This window comes from Piliocolobus tephrosceles, chromosome 17, assembly GCF_002776525.5.
Source record: "Piliocolobus tephrosceles isolate RC106 chromosome 17, ASM277652v3, whole genome shotgun sequence".
Lineage (NCBI taxonomy): Eukaryota > Metazoa > Chordata > Mammalia > Primates > Cercopithecidae > Piliocolobus > Piliocolobus tephrosceles.
The window spans coordinates 5089544-5112365 of NC_045450.1; the positions used below are offsets into that span (position 1 = coordinate 5089544).

The 22822-nt window shown below is 48.0% G+C and overlaps 1 protein-coding gene across 1 annotated transcript; it reads right to left on the reverse strand.

The window, feature by feature from the left end:
* C17H16orf89 (chromosome 17 C16orf89 homolog) lies at positions 1 to 21724 on the reverse strand. The gene is made up of 8 exons (XM_023225838.1): positions 21280 to 21724; positions 18861 to 19010; positions 16740 to 16890; positions 14962 to 15079; positions 12534 to 12669; positions 11749 to 11853; positions 4054 to 4140; positions 1 to 351 (listed from the first exon to the last, which is right to left on the reverse strand). Exons 1-8 carry the CDS (start codon positions 21485 to 21487, stop codon positions 221 to 223), a joined length of 1086 nt encoding a protein of 361 aa, XP_023081606.1. The 5' UTR covers positions 21488 to 21724; the 3' UTR covers positions 1 to 220.
* Positions 21725 to 22822: the final 1098 nt, after the last annotated feature.

The following is a 22822-nucleotide window of genomic DNA, read 5'->3' on the forward strand; positions in this document are numbered from 1 at the left end:
TCAGTTGCAGTCAAACTTTATTCATCCATTCACACTGAGTCCCTCCCGGCCGCCACCTACCCTGGTCCTGCGTACTCAGGGCTTCCAAGATGGGGCGTCAGGGTGGCTTTGCTTCCAGATGCCTGCTTCCCAGGATGTCAGCCATGCCCTCCTGGATCTAAGGGAGGAGGACTGAAGGGGTCTGTTCCTCCTCCAGGCAGCAGGTGTGGAAACGTCCGTCTCAGCGGCTGCTTGGTGGTGGCGGTGTGGATGGGTGTGGCTCTCTGTTTGCCGGGGGGTATTCTGCCAGGATGTATAGGAAGCCACCCAGCGCTGCCACCGCTGTGGCTGTGTTGTGGGAGGAGCAGCCATCTGCGGGAAGAGAATGCCTATGAGTGCTGGGTGGCAAGAACGTTGGCCGTTTAATAACACAGTCCCATTGAAAGGGCGTTTCAGCCAGGCGCGGTGGCTCACGCCTGTAATCCCGCACTTTGGGAGCCTGAGGTGGGCGGATCACTTGAGATCAGGAGTTCGAGACCAGCATGAGCAACATGATGAAACCCTGTCTTTACTAAAAAAGTACAAAAATTAGCCAGGTATGGTGGCAAGCACCTATAGTCTCAGCTACTTCGGAGGATGAGGCAAGAGAATGACTTGAACCCAGGAGGCAGAGGTTTCAGTGAGCCGAGGTCGCACCACTGCACTCCAGCCTGGGCAACAGAGTGAGACTCTGTCTCAAAAAAAAAAAAAAAAAAAAAGTGCTTTGCAGATACTATTTCAGGCAACTTGCAAGACACTGAGTGGGTGCTTCAGTGCTCCCTTAGGCCCCTTTTGCTGGGCCGGGTGCCCTTCCACCAGCTGCTAAGGGCTCCCTTCTCTGGGAGGTATGTCCCTCCCAAATAACTTACCAATACAGGGATACAAAAGCCTGCCACCTTGTCCCAGGGGGATGACTCTGTGGTGCAATTTATGCTCCAAGGCCTTCCCCTCCCATCCCTGAGGGGGGATCTGACCTGAGACCACATCCTGTCCAGCTCCTGCCTGGCTTAGCCTGCTTCCCTGACTTACCTACCTCAGTAAACCACATGCACCAGAATCCTGTCCCAGGTCCTGTGTAAGACCTTCTGAGATGGGGAAACTGAGGCTTGGGTAGCCGAGCTGAGCCCCCGGCCCTGGTGACTCCACAGCTCATTTTCTGACCCCAACCGCCTTCCTCTTAGTTGCCTCTGGTCTGCCTGGTCCCATGTGACCTCATGGTTCGTGGAGTCAGAGTCTCAGGCCTGAGCACCTGCCTGAGATAATAACCCTTAGATGTAGTTAGTTCTTTGAGCTCAAAGTGGGCTGCACTCTTCTAGTCTCACAATCTCTCTGCTTGTGGGAGGGAGCCAGGAATTCTTTCTTCCCTACCCAGAGACTTTGGGAAGGGGAGGGGACCCCAGCCAGGTCCCTTGAAGGGACGGAGAATGCAGATTTCAAGGTGCCGAATGACTAACCCTGGCAGTTCATGCCTCTTGGTGGCCTACTGTATGCCACATACAATGGGGAGGGCTATGCACGATGATCAGTTATTAGCCCCCAACAGTGTGGTACCCATTTTACAGATGAGGAAAATGAGGCTCAGAGAGGTCGTGTGACTTTCACAGCAAGTAAAAGGCAGAAGCGGGACTCGAACCCACACAACCTGACCTCAAACCCTGTGCTCCTAGTCTCTACACCAGCTGCCTCCTGCTCCGTGGGCTTGTGTCATAAGTGCAAGAATGAGCACACCCCTGCCAGGCAGTTTTCTAGGCTGCTGGTCAACCTGGAGGTGCCTCAGGAAAGGCCTTGGACTCTGGAATTTCTGCGTCTTCGCTCCAGTCCCTAGGACAGTTCTCGTGTTGGGCTGTCTGACTCTGGGGACAGGCAGCTGACCAGGTAGTACACAGCAGGCCCCTACCACCCCAGCCATAGGCGGCCCCAGCCTCTCTGTGTCAGGAAGGCCTAGCTAGGGTAGAGGCCTCTGGAAGTCTCCTGGGAACTTTTCTCCCTTCTGCCTGAGCTTTGGTGGCAGCTGCAAAACTGACTCACTGGATTTCTGCTTTCACTCCTCTGTCCTGTCCACCTGTAGGTGGATGATGAGGCCACAGTGGGGTTGATGGACAGATGTTTAGTTACTGGAATCATATACCCACATATGTTGGACATCTACTCTGTGAACTGGCTGTTCCATATCCCTTCCTACTTTTGCCCGCAGTTATTTAATTTTTACTCTATTTTATTTTATTATTACTATTTTTGAGACGGATTCTCACTCTGTCACCCAGGCTGGCGTGCAGTGGCACAATCTCAGCTCACTGCAACCTCCATCTCCTGGGTTCAAGCAATTCTCCTGTCTCAGCCTCCCAGGTAGCTGGGACTACAGGCATGCGCCACCACGCCTGGCTCATTTTTGCATTTTTGGTAGAGATGGGATTTCACCATGTTGACCGGGCTGGTCTTGAATTTCTGACCTCAGGTGATCCATCTGCCTTGGCCTCCCAAAGTGCTAGGATTACAGGCGTGAGCCACTGTGCCCGACCTATTTATTTTTTATTAATGAAAAATTGAAATCAAAATCCTCTCTTTCTTCTTGGTTCCTCCCTTCCTATGTGCCTCCCTCCTTCCCTTTCTTCTATGTTATTTCTTGCCTTTCTTCCCTTCCCAGCAGTCAGAGTCTCAGTAGTTCTCACTTTCTCTACATTGGCGAACTGACCATACAGTTTATTGTCATAACCAGGATGCTTTGGAGGAAAGAGGGCACTCTTCATAGTGGCTCCAAGACAACAGGTGTAAACTGGGGCAGCTCTGGGAGCACTGGGCTGTGTGGCCACCAAAACTGTTCTGGTCACTTGGCCATTCATTGGCTATTGGGTCCTTTCTCTGCCTTTCCTTATTCCAAACTCCAGCACACAGACCCCTCCAAACTACATTTCCCAGGATGCCCTGCCTACTGGTTTCGACCAACAGGAGGTGCAGGTGGAATGAGGGGAGAAGCCAGAATATTTCTTCCTTCCTCTCTCTGTCTCCTCCTTGTTCAGCCCCTGCAGGCTCTGTTAACACGGCCTCTTCCTGCCATTCTCCAGCCCTGGGGAAGGTAGTGGCTTCCTGCAACAGTAAAATCTCTGGGTTTTTTCACCTTTTCTGTTTTCAGCTCTTACAACACCTCTGAGATGAGTTTCCTCTAGTAAATTCTCTCTGTTGAAGTTCCTGATGCAGGTTCTATTTTCCTGACCAGATCTTGACTTAGAAGGGTTACTACTGTGATTTTTAACAACGGAAACTTCTCTTTTATGCTCCTTTAACCAAAGACAGTATCTCTTGACTCCCCACTTTCTTTCTTTTTTTTTTTTTTTGAGACAGGGTCTCGCTCTGTCACCTAGGCTGGAGTGCAGTGGTGCAATCGCAGCTCACTGAAGCCTCTACCTCCTGGGTTCAAGTAATTCTCATGCCTCAGCCTCCCGAGTAGTTGGGACTACAGGCGTGTGCCACCATTCCCGGCTAAGTTTTGTATTTTTAGTAGAGACAGGGTTTTGTCATGTTGCCCAGGCTGTCTCCCCACTTTCTTTTTTTTTTTCTAGACAAAGTTTTGCTCTTTTTGCCCAGGCTGGAGTGCAATGGCGCGATCTCAGCTCACCACAACCTCCACCTCTCAGGTTCAAGCGATTCTCCTGCCTCAGCCTCTTGAGTAGCTGGGATTACAGACATGCGCCATCACGCCTGGCTAATTTTTATATTTTTAGTAGAGACGGGGTTTCTCAATGTTGGTCAGGCTGGTCTTGAGCTCCCGACCTCAGGTGATCCACCCGCCTTGGCCTCCCACAGTGCTGGGATTACAGGCGTGAGCCACCACGCTCGGCCTGTCTCCCTGCTTTCTAAGAGGAGGCCATCAGTGACCCCCAGCCTCCCTTCCACCTCCCATACATGAAGGCCCTCTGATTAGTGCCCCTTTGGTGATGCCAAGTGCTTTTCTTCCATAGCAGAGAATAAACACAGGCCTCTGTTTTGCTAGGATATCTCAGTTTCATGTCAAGAAACTCCCTTGGGTATTTTCATTACCTGAAAATTGTTTTTCTCGCCTCTTCACTCTCCTCAAAAAATGCTGTTGATATTGGATAGCTTTAGATAATTCTTCATCTTCAGCATCTGGGAGAAGAGCAAAAGTTGAACTTCTTAAGAGAGATTTTTATTTTTTATGTTTTTATTTCTTTTTACTTCTTTTCTTTTAGAGACAGGGTCTCATTCTATTGGCCAGGCTGGGTGCAGTGGCACAGTCATAGCTCACCGCAGCCTCAAACTCCTGAGCTCACACAATCCTTCCTGCCTCAGCCTACCAAGTAGCTGGGACTACAGGCATGAACTACCATGTCCAGCTATTAAAAAATTTTTTTTTTGTTTTGGTAGAGATGGGATCTCGCTATGTTGCCCAGGCTGGCCTTGAACTCCTGGGCTCAAGTGAGCCTCCAGCCTTGGCCTTCCAAAGTACTGGATTATATGTGTGAGCCACTGCAACTGGTCTCAAGGTGAATTTTTAAATGTTACTCACTAAACCTCCTGCCCCAATAATATTTCAAGGAAATTAGGTCTTCTCTTGAAACTTGAGGCTATTCCAGAAGTTTCCATCTGTACCTGTCTGCAGATCCTTTTGCATGGCCTCAACTTGTCATCTACTGATGGTTTCCCAAACTGTGGTTCCCCAAACACCCACCAACGGAACCACTGGAGGTGCTTGTTAAAAATGTAAGTCCCTCCAAGACAAGCAAAAACTGAGGGAATTCATCACCACTAGACTGGCCTTACAAGAAGTACTCAAGGGAATCCTACATCTGAAAAGAAAAAGACAATAATTACTAACATGAAAACATGAAAAGGTATAAAAGTTACTGGTAGAGGAGAAACAGAAAGGAGAAAGAGAAAAGAAGCAAAACTATCACTAGAGAAAAGCACCAAATAGCAGTGATAACAATAAGAAAGGAAGAAGAAAATCAAAGGATATAGAAGATAACCAGAAAACAATTAATGAAATGATAGGAGTAATTCCTCACAAGTCAATAATAACCTTGAATGCAAATTGATTCAACCCCCCACTTAAAGGATACATAGACTGGCTGAATGAATGAAAAAAACATGACCCAACTGTATGCTGCCTACAAGAAATTCACTTCACTGGTAAAGACACATATGGAATGAAAGTGAAAGGGTGAGAAAAGATCTTCCACATAAGTGGAAACCAAAGGGAGAAGGAGTAGCTATACTTAGATAAAACAGACTTTAAGTCAAAAACTGTAAAAAGAGACAAAGGAGGTCATTATATAATGTTAAAAGAATTAATTTAGCAAGAGGACACAACAATTCTAAAAATATATGTATTAAACACTGGCGAACCCTAAAGCAAATGTTATTAGATATAAAGGGAGAGATAGACTCCAGTACAATAATAGCTGAGGACATCAACACCTTGCTGTCAGCATTGGACAGATCATCTAGACAGAAACTCAACAAAAAAACACTGAATTTAAACTGCGCTTGAGACCAAATGAATCTAACAGACATTTACAGAACATTTTATCTAACTGCTGCAGAATATATATTCTCATCAGCACATGGAACAGTCTCCAAAATAGACCATATGTTAGGCCAAAAAACAAGTCTCAGCAAATTTTAAAGAATTTGAATCATAGCAAGTATCTTCCTGACCACAATGGAATAAAACTAGAAATCAATAACAAGAGGAACTTTGAAAATTGTGTGAATACAGGGAAATTAAACAACATGTTCCTGAATGACCAATGAGCAAATGAAGAAATTAGGAAGAACATTTAAAAATTTCTTAACACAAGTGAAAATAGAAACACCATATGCCAAAACCTGTGGGATGTATAGCAAAAGCAGTATTCAGAGGGAAATTTACTTCAATAAATGCCTACATCAAAAAAGCAGAAAGATTTCAAATAACGAACTAACAATACATCTCAAGGAACCAGAAAATCAAGACCAAATCAAGCCCCAAACTAGTAGAAGGAAATAAATTGTAAAGATCAGAGCAGAAATAAATAAGAGACTAAAGAAACAATACAAAAGATCAATGAAACAAAAAGTTGGTTTTTAAAAAAGATCAACAAATAGATAAATTATTAACTAGACTAGGAAAAAAAAAGACTCAAGTAAATAAAATCAGAAAGAAAAAGGAAATATTACAACTGATACCACTGAAATACAAAGGATCATTAGAGGCTATTATAAACAACAAATTAGAAAACCTAGTGGAGTGTGCAGGGCATGGTGGCTCATGCCTGTAATCCCAGCACTGTGGGAGGCTTAGGTGGGTATATCACTTGAGGTCAGAAGTTCGAGACCAGCCTGGTCAATATGGTGAAACCCTGTCTCTACTAAAAATACAAAAATTAGCCAGGTGTGGTGGTGGGCACCTGTAATCCCAGCTACTTGGGAAGCTGAGGCAGGAGAATCACTTGAACCTGGGAGGTGGAGGTTGCAGTGAGCTGAGATTGCGCCACTGCACTCCAGCCTGAGCAACAGAGCGAGACTCTGTCTCCAAACAAAAGAAAACCTACTGGAAATTGATAAATTCCTGGACACATACAACATACCAAGATTGAACCAAGAAGAAATAGAAAACCTGAACAGACCAATTATGAGTAATGAGATTGAATGTGTAATAAAAAGTCTCCCCAAAACAAAAAGCCCAGGACCCGACAGTTTCACTGATGAATTTTACCAAATATTTAAAGAAAAAATATCAATTCTTTTCAGTCTCTTCCAGAAAATTGAAGGGGAGGAAATTTTTCCAAACTCATTCTACAAGTTCAGCATTACCCCAATACTAAAAGCAGACAAGGACACAACAACAACAACAAAACTATAGGCCAATTTCCCTGATGAACCTAGATGCAAAAATCCTTAACAAAATACTAGCAAAACAAACCCAGCAACACATTAAAAATCATTCATGGCTTTCCTACTTTGACCACTTCCAGTAAGTAATTGAATGTTTTGCATTAAAAAAAAAAAATCATTCATCATGAACAAGGGAACTTTATCACAGGGATGCAAGGATTGTTCAACATATGTAAATCAATAAATATGACACATTACACCAATAGAATGAAAAACAGAAATCATATAATCATCTTAATAGATGCAGGAAAATGCACGTGATGAAATTTAACATCCCTTCATGATAAATCTCTCAATATGTTACGTATAGAAGGAATATACCTCAATATAATAAAGGTCATGTATGACAAACCCACAGCCAACATTACACTGAATGAGGAAAAGATGAAAGCTTTTCCTCTAAGAAGTGGAACAACACAAGAGCGCCTACTTTCACCATTTTTATTCAACATAGTACTAGAAATCCTAGCCAGAGCAGTTAAGCAAGAGAAACAAAAAAGGGCATCCAAATGAAAAAGGAGGAAGTCAAATTATCCCTGTTTGCAGATGACATGATCTGATAGACAGGAAACCCTAAAAGCTCCACCAAAAAAACTCTTAGAACTGATAAATGAATTCAACAAAGTTGCAGAATACAGAACAATCATAAAAAAATCAGTAGCATGCCTTTTTTTTTTTTTTTTTGAGACAGAGTCTTGCTCCGTCGCCCAGGCTGGAGTGCAGCGGCCGGATCTCAGCTCACTGCAAGCTCCACCTCCCAGGTTCATGCCATTCTCCTGCCTCAGCCTCCCGAGTAGCTGGGACTACAGGCGCCCGCCACCTTGCCCGGCTAGTTTTTTTGCATTTTTTAGTAGAGACGGGGTTTCACCGTGTTAGCCAGGATGGTCTCGATCTCCTGACCTCGTGATCTGCCCGTCTCTGCCTCCCAAAGTGCTGGGATTACAGGCCTGAGCCACCACGCCCGGCCGCATTTCTGTACACCTACAATGAACTAGCAGAAGAAGAAATCAAGAATGTAATCCTATTTATAAGAGCTAAAAACAAAATACCCAGGAATAAATTTAACCAAGGAGGTGAAAGATCTCTACAAGGAAAACTGTAAAAGACACTGATAAAAGAAATCAAAGAGAGCACACAAAAAATGAAAAGACATCCCGTGTTTATGGATTGGAAGACTTAATATTGTGGAAATATCCATACTACCAAAGTGATCTACAGATTGAATCAAAATACCAATGACATTCTTCACAGAAATAGAAAAAAAAAAATCCTAAAATTTATATAGAGCCACAAAAGACCCCAAATAGCCAAAGCAATCCTAAGGAAAAAGAACAAAGCTGGAGGAATATTATTACTGGACTTCAAAATATGCTTCAAGGCTATAGTAAACAAAACAAGGTCAGGTGCGGCGGCTCACTCCTATAATCCCAGGACTTTGGGGGGTCGAGGTGAGCAGATCACTTGAGACTGAGAGCTCAAGACCAGCTTGGCCAACATGGAGAAACCCTGTCTCTACTGAAAATACAAATATTAGCTGGGCATGGTGGTGGTGGGTGCCTGTAATCCCAGCTACTCGGGAGGCTGAGGCAGGAGAAGCACTTGAACCCGGGAGGTGGAGGTTGCAGTGAGCCGAAATTGTCCTACTGCACACCATCCTGGGTGACAGAACGAGACTGTCTGGGAAAAAAAAAAAAAAAAAGGAAAAAGGCAAATAAGCTGCATAGACGTCTCAAAAGAAGGCACACAAATGGCCAACAGGTCTGAAAAATGCTCAGCATCCCTAATCATCAGGGAAATGCAAATCAAATCACAATGAGATAGCATCTCACACCTGTTAAAATGACAGCTATAAAAAAGGCAAAAAAATGGCCAAGTGGGGTGCCTCACGCCTCTAATCCCAGCACTTTAGGAGGCCGTGGCTGGTGGATCACTTTGAGCTCAGGAGTTCGGGATCAACCTGGGCAACATGGTGAAAATTCGTCTCTATAAAAAATACAAAAATTAGCCGGGTGTTGGTGGCTCCCACTGTAGTCTCAGCTATTCAGGAGGCTGAGGCTGGAGAATCTCTTGAACCCGGGAGGCAGAGGTTGCAGTGAGCCGAGATTGCACCACTGCACTCCAGCCTGGATGACAGAGTGAGACCATGTCTAACAAGAAAAAAACAAAAAACAAAAAAACAAAAAAACAAAAAAAAAACAAATGCTGGCAAAGATGTAGAGAAAGGAGAACTCTTACACACTCTTGATGGGAATGTAAATTAGTACAGACATTATGGAAAGCAGTATGGAGACTTCTCAGAAAGCTAAAACTAGGACTTGGATAAATACCACTACTGGGTATTTATCCAAAGGAAAGGAAATTGGTATGTTGAAGAGACATCTGCACCTCCGTGTTTATTGCAGCACTATTCACAGTAGCCAAGATGCAGCAACCTGAGTGTCTATCAGCAGATGAATGGACAGAGAAAATGTGGTATACAGACCTAATGAAATACTATTGAGCCATAAAAATAACCAAATTATTTCATTCATGGCAACATCGATGAACATGGAGGACATTATATTAATTGAAGTAAGCCAGGCATGGAAAGATAAATGTTGCATGTCCTTCCTCGTATGTGGAAGCTACAAAAATTGATCTCATAGAAGTGGAGTGTTGAGTCGGGGCACCTGTAATCCCAGCACTTTGGGAGGCTGAGGCAGGTGGATCACTTGAGGTCAGGAGATCCTGAGCAGCCTGGCCAACATGGTGAAACCCTGTCTCTACTAAAAATACAAAAATTAGCTGGGCATGGTGGCACACACCTGTAGTACCAGCTACTCGGGAGGCTGAGGCAGGAGAATGGCTTGAACCTGGGAGGTGGAGGTTGCAGTGAGCCAAGATAGCACTCCACTCCAGCCTAGGTGACAGAGCGAAACTCTATCTCTAAAAAAAAAGAAGGGGAGTGTTGAATAGTGGTTACTACAGGTGGGGAGGGGGATGGGGGAGAAGAGATAACCAGAGGTTGGTTAGACGATGCACTAGTATGGCCAGGAGGAGGAATAAGTGGCACCATTCCGTAGCACTTCAGGGTGATTGCAAATAACAACAATTTGTGGCATGGTTTTTTTTTTTTTTTTTTTTTCTTTTCTTTTCTTTTTTTTTTTTTTAAGACAGTATCTCGCTCTGTCACCCAGACTGAAGTGCAGTGGTGCAGTCATGGCTCACAGCACCCCTCAACCTCCTGGGGCTCAAGTGATTCTCCCACCTCAGTCTCCCAAGTAGCCAGGAGCATAGGCGTGCGCCACCACACCCGGCTAATTTTTTTGATATTTTTAGTACAGATGGGGTTTTGCCATGTTGGCCAGGCTGGTTTCTAATTCCTGAGCTCAAGCCATCCACCTGCCTTGGCCTTCCAAAGTGCTGGGATTATAAGGCATGAGCCTATTGTGTATTTTCATATAGCTAGAAGAGCGAATTTGGAATGTTCCCAACACAAAGAAATGACAGATGTTTGAGGTGATGTATCTGCTCATTACATATTGTATACATGTATGGAAATATCACACTGTACCCTATAAACATGTACAATTATTACGTGTCTATTGAGAATAATAGTTAAGCCAAAAATGCAACTTCCATAGCCCCATCCTCAACCTGCCGAAGCTATAGGTCTGGGGGCCTAAGAATCTTCATTGTATAAACTCCGTTTTAAAAACACACCATCTTATTTCAAAAGCTTTTGCTTCTTGGAGCATCCCGAGCTTCTAATGAGGACACTGACATTTCCTGGGAGCTTCCCTATGCCTGGCACAGGCTATGCGGCTTCAAATGTGTCACAGCGACTCTCCTTGCAGCTCAGGAAGGTCGGGATTACTCTGCTCATTTATTTACAGACAGGGAAATTGAGACTCAGAGGGGTGAAGCAGCTTATTCCAAAGGGACCAGCTGTCCAGTGTCACCCGGCTAGGAAGTGGGTGAATCCTCTGCCTCTCCACCCTCTGCTCCATCACCTCCTGCCACGTAGTTGTCCCTGACCACCCACCTGGAGAGCCTCCCTGGAGTTATTTTCTTCCTCACCCTGTCATCCCCTTTATAGCTCTTACTAGAACGTGCAATTATTTCACTTCTTGGTTTGTTCAGGTGATTTATGTTTCTTTTCCTCGGGGCTCTGGTTTTTCCTAGAGCCTAGATGGTGTCTGGCACATTAGTAGGTGCTCAATATGTACTTGCTGAATGAATGGTGATATGGTGTCGCTGTGTCCCCACCCAAATCTCATCTTGAATTGTAGCTCCCATAATTCCCAGGTGCTGTGGGAGGGACCTGGTGGGTGATTGAATCATGGGGGCCGTTTGCCCCATACTATTCTCATGGTAGTGAATAAGTCTCACAAGATCTGATGGTTTTATAAGGGATTTCCCTCTGTGCTTGCTTCTCATTCTCTCGTCTGCTGCTATGTGAGACGTGCCTTTTGCCTTCCACTATGATTGTGAGGCCTCCCCAACCATGTGCAACGGTGAGTCCATTAAACCCCTTTTTCTTTATAAATCACCCAGTCTTGGGTTTGTCTTTATCTTCAGCATAAAAACAGTACAATACAAGTGGGCTTGTTAATGCAGCTGCAGGGGCCAACACCTTCCAATAAGACGGGCTCCTGTCTTGCAACATTTTGGCTTCCAAAGCTCTGAGCCTGTTTCTGTTTGTGTGCACACATGTCTGTGTGTATGTGCACCTGCAGGTTACAAATCCCTCACCAAGCTTAACACCAATGCATTGTTTCCACACCTGGCCTAGAAACCCAGCGCCGCCCCCCACCCCCCACTGTCCCCACTCTTAGCCAGGGCAGCAGCGCGGCTCACCAGGCTCCCCGAAGCATCCTTCCCGCTGTTTCTGCCAGCTGAGAATGGCCTCCAGCCACCGGAGCTTGTAGAAGTCGGAGAAGCCGCCCATTCCACAGAACATAACTGGAAGTAAAGACAGGGGCCCTCTGCAGGCCTGCCCCCCAGGCCCACCTGCTCCCACTCCCCAGGGCTGCCACGGTACCACCTGCCTCCATCTGCCTGGGTTAGGCAGCACTAGGAGGTGGATGTTCAATGCAGGGGCTGGAAGGAGGCAGCTCGAGCCTTTGCCTGAGCAACTAGGGGCTCCCACACTTGTGTCCCACCTCCCACTGAGGGCCTTGGTCAGGGCTGCTCCAAAGTCAGGGTCAGTGGAGGGGTTTGGACACCCCAGCCAGCGAGAAGCCACCCAAGCGCTCCCTGTGTGACTCATCCATATGACTTTGCGGGTCTATCTGCCTCACCTGGTCCATCTGTGTAGAGCTTAGTCACTGGGGCAGCCTTTGGGGCCAGGAAGCTGTCACACAGTGGCAGGTGCAATACAGGACGCCCAGTTACACTTGGGTTTTCGATAAACAATGAATATAATTTCTGAGTATAAGTATAACCCATGAAATATTTGGGATAAACTTATACTAAAAATGGATTCATTGCTTATCTGAAGTTCAGATTTAACTGAGCACTCTGTATTTTTACTTGCTTAATCTGGCAACTCTGTGTGTGTGTGTGTGTGTGTGTGTGTGTGTGTGTGTGTTGGTGGGGGGACACCCTGCTCCTTTGTCCCTGGGGCAGAATGCTGGCCATACTGTTTTCCATGAAGATGTCCCGGGTAGGGTAGGCGTATCCGATGGCCTCAGCTCTGCGGTTCAAGTCCATCATGTTGGCGCAGAAGAGGTTGATATAGTCCTGGCTCTGTTGGAACGGTCCCTGTGTGCATCCCCTCTGGGGAGACAAACACCCAAAGACAAAGGAGTCAGTGGTGCAGAGGACAGACACATGCCCTGCTATGGGAAAGTCTTGCAGTTCTGAGACGGTCTTGCAAGGGGCTGTGTTTAGGGCAGGTCTTTTTCTCCTTTTTGCAGGATTTCTTCCCCATGCACACCCCCAGCCTGCTGGGGCTCCTTCATCAGAGAGAGCTGGGTTCGAGATCCAGCTCTGCCGCTTAGGAGCTGTGTGATCTTGGTTTGCTAAAGTAACCTTTCTGGGCCTCAAGAGTTTTTATCAGGAAAGGGTGAGGCCGCTAGAAACTGCACCAGAGGGGCTCTCATGTGGATGGATGACACAGCTGGGAAGTGCCCAGCGTGAGGCCTGGGCCACTAGGAGGTGCTGTATGACCGATTGCGAGGAGGCAATGCAATCTACAACCAGCCTGACCCGGCGGGCAGCTTCAGTGCTACTGAAAGTGTGGGCCAAGAACGGGGCTGGTCACTCCCTACACTGGGAGAAAAGAATAGGAGTTGACAGCAGACTTTAGACACTTCTGTAGCAGTGGTCAGAGTGACTTTCCACCTGTTGAATCTGATGATTAAAATCATTCCCTTGTAATATGGTTTTTATTGTATTTATAAAAATATTGGTCTGTCACAGCTTGCGGAGAAATAATCATTTTTAAATTCTGTTGGAAAAAAAAAAAAGAGAGTGTCCCCTCAGCTAAGAATTTCTGGACACTGAATCACATTTTTTTAAATAAAGATAATGAACCCTACTTTTCTGTATGAAGAAATTTATATGGCCAGGCGTGGTGGCTCATGCCTGTAATCCCAACACATTGGGACGCTGAGGCGGGTGGATCACGAGGTCAGGATTTCAAGACCAGCCTGGCTAACATGGTGAAATCCCATCTCTACTAAAAATACAAAAATTAGCTGGGCATGGTGGCGCGTGCCTGTAATTGGAAGGCTGAGGCGGATAATTGCTTAAATCCAGGAGGGAGAGGTTGCAGTGAGCCAAGATCACATCACTGCACTCCAGCCTGGGCAACAGAGTGAGACTCTGTCTCAAAAAAAAAAAAAAAAAGAAAAAAGAAAAAATATATATTGGCATATATCTATATATGGCAGGGTGTATATATATATAGTGGTGTCTGTGTATATATGGTGATATATATATAAAGAAAAATATATAGTGGCACATATATTTATATATATTTGCCACACACATATATATGCCACTATATATGTGCCACTATATATATAGTTCTTTATTTTATATTTTTAATATGTGTATATATAGAAAGTAGCATTTGTATATATAGTGGCTTATATACACGTGTGTGTGTGTGTGTGTGTATATATATATATATGAGAATAATGTAGTGGCATGATCTCAGCCACTACAGCCTCTGCCTCCCTGGTTCAAGTGATACTCCTGCCTTAGCCTCCTGAGTAGCTGGGATTACAGGTGCACGCCACCACGCCCAACTAATTTTTGTATTTTTAGTAGAGACGGGATTTCACCTTGTTAGCAGGCTGGGCTTGAACTCCTAATCTCAAGTGATCCACCCCCCTCGGCCTCCCCAAGTGCTGGGATTACAGGTGTGAGCCACGGTGCCTAGCCTCATTCATTTGTTTTTGTTTACAGAATTCTTTCTGATGATTCTCTCTGATTCTCTCTTTGTTTCTCTCATTGTGTTTTTCTGATGCCCTGCAGTCCAGTTCAGCAGGCAAAGCTATCTGTTTCACCGGCCCAACAGAACCCCAAATGCCAGATCCCAAATCGGCTCAGTTACACAGCAGAAGTATGGTAGGGGTCCTACTTCTCCCTCCTGAAGTCCCAAGTACAAATCCAAAACTCTGCTTATTTTCCTGGTATGTAGCAGATAAAATTACATTGCCACAAGCCCCTTTTCATTTCTTTCTTTCTTTTTTCTTTTCCTTTTCTTTTTTTTTTTTGAGACAGTCTCACTCTATTGCCCAGGCTGGAGTGCAATGGCATGATCTCGCTCACTGCAACCTCCACCTCCCGGGTTCCAGCGATTCTCCTGCCTCAGCCTCCCCTTGTAGCTGAGATTACAAGTGCGCACCACCACGCCCAGCTAATTAATTTTTGTATTTTTAATATAGAAGGGGTTTCACCATGTTGGCCCAGTTGGTCTTGAACTCCTGGCCTCAAGTGATCTGCCCGCCTCGGCCTCCTAAAGTGCTGGGATTACAGGCATGAGCCACCACGTCCCGTCGCCCCTTTTCCTTTTTCCTTCCCCTTCCGCTGGCTCGGCGGGGCTCCTTGGGTACTCACCATTCTGGCCCAGAGGAAGAAGAGCATTTGGTGGGACAGGCAGTAGCCCGAGCAGCCAGGCTTGGTCATGAGGCTCCTGCAGAGGTCCGAGAGGCCGCAGGGCTCGCTGCTGTCCATCCTGGGGGAAAGTGGTTCCAAGCTGTTAAGGATGGAGCACTGACCCCGCCCTGCGTCTTCCCAGGTTGCGATCCAGCCCCCCAGTTGTAGTTGTTGGAACTCCCAGTAGATTCCAGACACCCAGCTGGGCGTGGGGGTTGCCAGAGAATATACAGCAGTTCTGCATCTTCATTTGCTAAATCTGGCTGCCCTGGCACAGGAAAGATGATGCTAGAGCTATCCCGGGGTTGAGGAAGCCGCCAAGGCTGAAACTTCCTCTTGCTCCCTGGGACAAATCACATCTTTTCCAGTCCTAAACGGTGGGTCCTTGAATCCAGACCACTTGGAATCTGGGCCCAACATGCTTATTCCTCCTGCACCAGCCGGGTGTGGCGGCTCACACCTATAATCCCAGCACTTTGGGAGGCTGAGGCAGGCAGGTCACCTGAGGTCAGGAGTTCGAGACCAGCCTGGCCAACATGGTGAAACCCTGTCTCTACTAAAAATACAAAAATTAGCTGGATATGGTGACATACACCTGTAATCCCAGCTACTCGGGAGGCTGAGGTAGAATCACTTGAGAATCACTTGAATCTGGGAGGCAGAGGTTGCGGTGAGCTGAGATTGCATTACTGCACTCCAGGCTGGGAGACAGAGTGAGACTCCATCTCAAAATAAAAAAAAAATAAATGAAAAGAAAAGAAAAAATACACATACAACTACAAAAATTAGCCAGGTGTGGTGGTGCACGTCTGTAATCCCAGCTACTCAGGAGGCTGAGGCACGAGAATCGCTTGAACCTGGAAGGTCAAGGTTGCAGTGAGCCGAAAAAGAACACACCACTGCACTCCAGCCTGGATGACAGAGTGAGACTCTGTCTCAAAAAAAATTAAATAAAATTTTTTAAAAAAGCAGGAGTCCTTGGCTGGGGCCTAACCCCTCCGTGAGCTCAGCTGTGTCCTGGCCCAAGCACTGCTCTGAAGGATGCTGAGAGGATGCAGCCTGGGCACCTGCTGCCCACTTTGCCCATGGGCATCTGTGCCCAGGGCTGCCCTGGGGTGTTGCTCCAAGCCCACCAAGTACCAGGATAAAATGAGGAGCTCAACTAGGCTCAGTCCTGCCTTCCCGGACCTGCATCCTCACTGGGGATGGGGACAGGCCCGTAATACAAATGTAAATTGCATCTGTGGCTCTAAGACCTCTCACGGGAGGTCTGATGTGTGCTGGGGTCGGAGGTAGGATGGGGTTTGGAGGTAGGATGCTGGCGCCAACCCTGGGGGATGGGCAGACTTCCTGAGGCCCAAGGGATGGGGTGGGTGGGGTGGGGGAGCAAAGTCTTTGAAGTGCGAGGGAGCCTTGGAGAGTCTGAAAAGAGGCCTCTAGGGGCCTGGGGACTTGGAAGGGTGGAGAGGAACTGGGAATTTGTCCTGGGACCTGGAGGTGGTGTGTTCAGCTGTGGCTGCTGGAAGACCCGCTGTGGCATGGGAGGCCAGCGGGCGGCTGGAGCAAGGGGCACCCTGAGAGAGGGAGAGGGCAGAGCCCGGCAGCTTTGGGGAGCTGCATCTGGGTCTGCACAAACCCAGGCTTCAGCCCTGGGGGCTTGGAGAAGGAGGAGCGGGACAGGGCCAGCTGAGAAGGAGTGCGTCTGGGTTTCCAGCAAATAGGGCAAGTGCAGGGCCCACCCGGTTCCCAGCAGCTGCACCAGGCATGCGTCGCTGCTCTCCTCTGAGAATGAGTCCTGGGGCTCGAACGTGGGGTAGACCAAGGAGGCGTTGGTGTGGATCCAGGCATGTGGGAGCTTCCAAAACCCAGGCTGGAGGGTCAGCTGGAACTCTGGCAGAGAGGACAGATAGGTGGGGTGGGCTGTGGGTGATCCAGGAGCAGTGGGCCACCCTGGTGTCCCCACCCCCTCCGGCAGCTCTGCCCACTGGCAGGTGCAGTTCAGGGCTCTAAGCCCTGTCTCCTGGCTCCCGATTGGGTTTGAAACACTCAAGAAAGCTCATTTCGCTTATAAAACCATTTTTTCCGCTAATCAATAGGAACAGTGTTGGGATGGGATTTGACTAAACCCACTGCATCCCATGGAAGACCCAGATAAATAGAAGGGTTAGTTTCCCAGGTGCGGGGCTCACACCTGTCATCCCAGCACTTGGGGAGCTAAGGAAGGAAGATCGCCTGAGGCCCAAAGTTCAAGACCTGCCTAGGTAACATAGCAAGACTCTGTCTCCACAAAAATGAAAAAAGTAGCCAGTTGTGGTGGTGTGCACCTGTAGTCCCAGCTGAGGCAGGAAGGTTGCTTGTGTCTAGAAGTTGGAGAATGCAGTGAGCTATGATCGGCTTTTTTTTTTTTTTTTTTTTTAGCGATAGGGCTCACGCCTATAATTCCAGCACTGTGGGAGGCCGAGGCGGGCAAATCACTTGAGGTCAGGAGTTCAAGACCAACCTGGCTAACACAGTGAAATCCCATCTCTACTAAAAATATAAAAAATTAGCTGGGTGTGGTGGCAGGTGCCACCGGCTAATTTTTGGGGAGCTGCACCTGGGTCTGCACAAACCCCTGGCTTTGGCCCTGGGGGCTTGGAGAAGGAGCTACTCGGGAGGCTGAGGCAGGAGAATGGTGTGAACCCGGGAGGCGGAGCTTGCAGTGAGCTGAGATTGCGCCACGGCACTCCAGCCTGGGCAACAGACCAAGACTCCGTCTCAAAAAAAAAAAAAAGAAAAAGAATTAGCTGGGCGTGGTGGTGGGTGCCTGTAGTCCCAGCTACTTGAGAGGCTAAGGCAGGAGAATCACTTGAACCCAGGAGGCAGAGGTTGCAGTGAGCCGAGACTGCACCACTGCATTCCAGCCTGGGCAACAGAGTGAGACTGTCTCAAAACAACAACAACAACAACAACAACAGCAACAACAAGTGGGAAGGTGGGATTAGTGGGGAGGTGATATTAGTAGACCCCTTTGGTTTGGTGAGAAAGTGGAGCTCTTAACTAAACAGGTGCCCAGTCATAGGCATCTTTAAGACGACATAGGCGGGGACAGTGTTAGGGACCAGGCCTGGGAGAGGGTGGGGACCTCAACACTGGAAAGGTCGGCCTGGGCTATGGTCCCTGTGGCTGGACTGCCATGTGAGCGTGAAGCATGGCCTGGCTACCTCCCCGCTGACCCCCACACATCTGATGGGAGCAGGGAGCAGGGGAGACAGGGTTGGAGCAGCATGACGGGCTGGTTATTTGTGCCCACCCTTGCCATCCAGGAACAACTCAGCCAGACTTATTAGATGGGACCTTTTGCAGGGTCACTCTGAGCTAGTGAGGAGAGACTCTCAGTGGTCACAAGGCGTGAGAGAGATAAACCCCACTGTTTTGAAAAATAGAGTGTGGACAACTTCAGGAATTTTTAATGACATTTAATGAAGTGGATTAATATAATTTGGTGATATGGGACACTAGTGTTTGCTGTGCAAAGGGTCGCATTGCCTTTTGGACACTCTCCCCTCTGGGACAGCCCAGCCCCTCCGCTCTGGTCCAGGACCAGGACCTCCAGCTTGCACATGCACTGAATGCATGAGAGTAGACACCCTGCCTACTCCGCACCCGTCTGTGTGGATGGGAGAGCCCATCAGAGTCTGAAGTCAAGGATGACCGCACGTCCCCAGGGCTTGTCTGTGGCTTGTTTGGCAGACAGGTCAAAGTTGGTTACGGACTGTCCCAGCCCAGCCTAGCCCCAGGAGAGCCCACACTGGGTTATTTCAGTCAGTATCCCCAGAGGCGCTATTCCTGAGGGAATGGGACACCCGACGTGTGCTCACCTGTTAGGTACTTGGGGTCACTCAGCTTGAGGTAGTGGAGGGATCTCTGGATAGCAGCCTCCAGCTTCTCCCCCAGCGTCCCCACGCGCAGGCTCAGCGGATGCAGCAGGGGCTCCTGGGCCCACTTCTCCTGGACGCTTTTTAGCTGCTCTGGAAGGGATCAGACTTAATTCATTCTACTATTTGGAATCGGGACTTTTTTTTTTTTTTTTTTTTTTTTTTTTTTTTGATCAGCTAAAAAAAAAAATGCCTCAAAGTCTAATGCTTCCTGGGAGCCTCTCTGGCTTCTGCAGCACTCAGAGGGGAAGGATTTACTGAGCTGATTGGAAATGAGGCCAGGGTGGGGGTGATCTGGGCAATGAGAATGGGTGTCAGAGTGGTAGAAGGTGATGGCTGAGAGCTTGGTTTCTGGAGGCGGGCCTAGGTTCAAATCCTTGATACTTGAGGTTCAAATCCTCACATCCTTGACTCAGATACTTTCTTGTTGGATGGCCAGAGAAAGGTTGCAGGGTAGAGAACCACTGTGTACAGTTGAGCAGGTTGTACACTGCACAAGGACAACACACATTCGGATCGTGGGTTTGTATACGTAGTAAGACAATTTCCCAGCAGATGGCTGTCAAGTGACTTCAGGAAGGAAGTGCCTTTTTCTTATTCCCACAGGGGTATCCTGTGGGCTAGCAGTGGCTTTGTTGGGGTGGGAGAGAATGGTGAAGATCCAGAGATGGCCAGAAACTGGGGAGATGTGAGTGACAGCATCCATACAGGGCTGAGAGGGCGAGGGATGAAGTAGGGCAGCTGCCGTCAGGTAGGAACCTTGTTAGGGAGGATGGGCTAGGTTAAGAAGGATGCTGAGGACGTCCTCCAGGGCAATCGGCTCTGTCACGCCCCCTCTGCTCAGTCCCCTCCGTGGGCAAACCCGCAGGGAAGAAGTACAGACTCGGGAGTGCTAACAGGGAGAGGTTCCCGTATGTCAGAGTGTCTCCTCCTGTGATTGCACTGGGTCTACAAAGTCCAACAGGACAGGGGTCCCCAACCCCCAGTTCAGTACTGGTCTATGGCCTGTTAGGAACGGGGCCGCACAGCAGGAGGTGAGTGGTGGGTGAGCCAGCGAAGCTTCATCTGTAATTGACAGCCACTCCCCATCATTCACTCTCATTACCGCCTGAACTCTGCCTCCTGTCAGATCAGTGGCTGCATTAGATTCTCACAGGAGTGCGAACCCTGCTGTGAACTGCACATATGAGGGATCTAGGTTGCACACATTAGATTATGAGAATCTAATGCCCGATGATCTGTCACTGTCTCCCATCACCCCCAGATGGGATTATCTAGTTGCAGGAAAACAGTCTCAGGATTTCCACTGATTCTACATTATGGTGAGTTGTATAATTATGTATTATAACGTAATAACAATAAACAGAAAGTGGGCCGGGCATGGTGGCTCATGCCTGTAATTCCAGCACTTTGGGAGGCCGAGGCAGGTGGATCACTTGAGGCCAGGAGTTCAAGACCAGCCTGGCCAACATGGTAGAACCTCATCTCGGCCGGGCGCAGTGGCTCACGCCTGTAATCCCAGCACTTTGGGAGGCGGAGGCGGGCGGATCACGAGGTCAGGAGATCCAGACCATCCTGGCTAACACGGTGAAACCCCGTCTCTACTAAAAATACAAAAAAAATTAGCCGGGCATGGTGGCGGGCACCTGTAGTCCCAGTCACTCGGGAGGCTGAGGCAGGAGAATGGCGTGAACCCGGGAGGCGGAGCTTGCAGTGAGCCAAGATCGTGAAGGTTTTTGCAGAACCTTCAGGAGAGTTTGGCTGGAAGTGGAGGAAGCCGGGTTGGAATCGGATCTTGAGGGTCCTAAGTTTTGTCCACAGTCACCTCCCTCAAGGGGAGGAGCCAAAGTCTCCTGAAGGTTCTGCAAAAACAGTCAAGTGTTTGTTTAGCTTTCAGAGCTATAAGATCCCCAAGAAAGGGGCTGGAGACAGGCCAAGGCAAACACACACACACCCATCATGCACACACACACACGCACATCACACACTCACAAGCACGCATGCACGCACACAAACATGCACATCACAAATATCTGTTCGCGGAGCACTCTCCCTGCTCCTCTTGTTCATGGTGAGTCAGGAGGGGCTGTCAAATGGATCATTTCATTCTGAGAAAAAGATAATTCCCAAATCCCTTCCCATGTTGCCTTTAAATCTTTCCTACTTCTAAAAAATTACATAACATTTAGCTGGGCCACAGCCCCTAGGAAGAGCCAGCCCCTGGCCTCTTCTCTCCTTATAGCCGAGGCAGGCTATTCTGGGGCCAGGAGGCTGCCGGGTCCCAGGCATACAGAGCAGGGCAGAGGACAAAGCTGAGAGCTAGCTTCCCAGTGTCCAGCCAGGGGAACTGGGGCTCACTTACCTTCCAGCACCCGGACCCCCACCATGCCATCCAGGTTGATTTCGGGCAGCCTCTGTTCTAGGAAGACGGTGGCTCTCTCCAGCGCAGACAGGATCAGGTCCGCAATGGTGGCTTTACTTTCGGCAGTGTCCAGTCCAGGCAGCAAATAGGACCCCAGCGGTGGCAGTGCCATCAGTAAGAGCAGGAGCAGCAGCCCCGGGCTGGCCATGGCTGGTCTCTGCTCATAGCTGGTCACACGCTCAGCACCCCGAGCTCTGGCCCAGCCCAGGCCGCCTCTGCACGCCCTCCTCCCACCTCCTCCCCACCTCCCCCTGGCAGACCTGAAGACAAGTGGCCCGGCAGGGCTGCCAAAAAGCCTGGGGTGGCCTGGGCAAAGGACTCTGGGAAGGGTGGCTGCAGGGGGATGACCGTGAGGCAGCGGAGGTTAGACCAGTCCTGGGCATAGAGCCTACTGTCCGCGGGGTGCTGGGGAGAGGGGTGCCCGCCCTGTCCTTCTTGGCCCTGATTCTCCAGGCTCACAGGCTATGTCTTTGATCTAGCAATTGCAATTCAACCCAGAAATACAAAAGCTCTGAAAGCAAAAAACAAATTTTTTTTCTTTCTTTGTTTTTTGAAATAGGGCCTCATTCTCTAGCCCAGGCTAGAGTGCAGTGGTTTGATCACAGCTCACTGCAGCCTTGACCTCCTGGGCTCAATAGATCCTCTTGCCTCAGCCTCCTGAATAGCTGGGACTAGAGGCATGTGCCATCATGGTTGGCTAATTTTTTAATTTTTTTATAGAGACAGGGTCTCACTATGTTGCTCAGGCTGGTCTTGAACTCGTGGGCTCAAGTGATCCATCCTCTTCGGGCTCCCAAAGTGCTGGGATTACAGGCATGAGCCACCACACCCAGCCTTTGTTTTAAATGAATTGGAAACAAACTCATTTGAGGGCACATCTGCCTTGAGCTGAGGCAAACTTCCTTAGAGGGGCACCGTCCAGTTGAAATAGAATTGGAGCTACAAAGGTGAGCCATGTGTGCATTTCAACATTTCCTAGTAGCTGCATCCAAGAGAGCGGCAATAAGTGGGCGAAGTTAATTTTAACGATCTAGTTTATTTGACCCAAGATTTAAAATATTATAATTACATCTGTAATCAATATAGAAACGATTTATTTTTATTTTTCTTATACTAAGTCTTTGAAATTGATGAGTAGTTTACATTCACAACACTATTATTTTATTATTTTATTTATTTATTTATTTATTTATTTATTTATTTATTTATTTATTTATTTTTGAGATGGAGTCTCGCTCTGTCGCCCACGCTGGAGTGCAGTGGCGTGATATCGGCTCACTGCAAGCTCGTCTCCTGGGTTCACGCCATTTTCCTGCCTCAGCCTCCTGAGTAGCTGGGACTACGGGCGCCCGCTACCACCCCCGGCTAATTTTTTGTGTTTTTAGTAGAGACGGGGTTTCACTGTGTTAGCTAGGATGATCTTGATCTCCTGACCTCGTGATCCGCCTGCCTCGGCCTCCCAAAGTGCTGGGATTACAGGCGC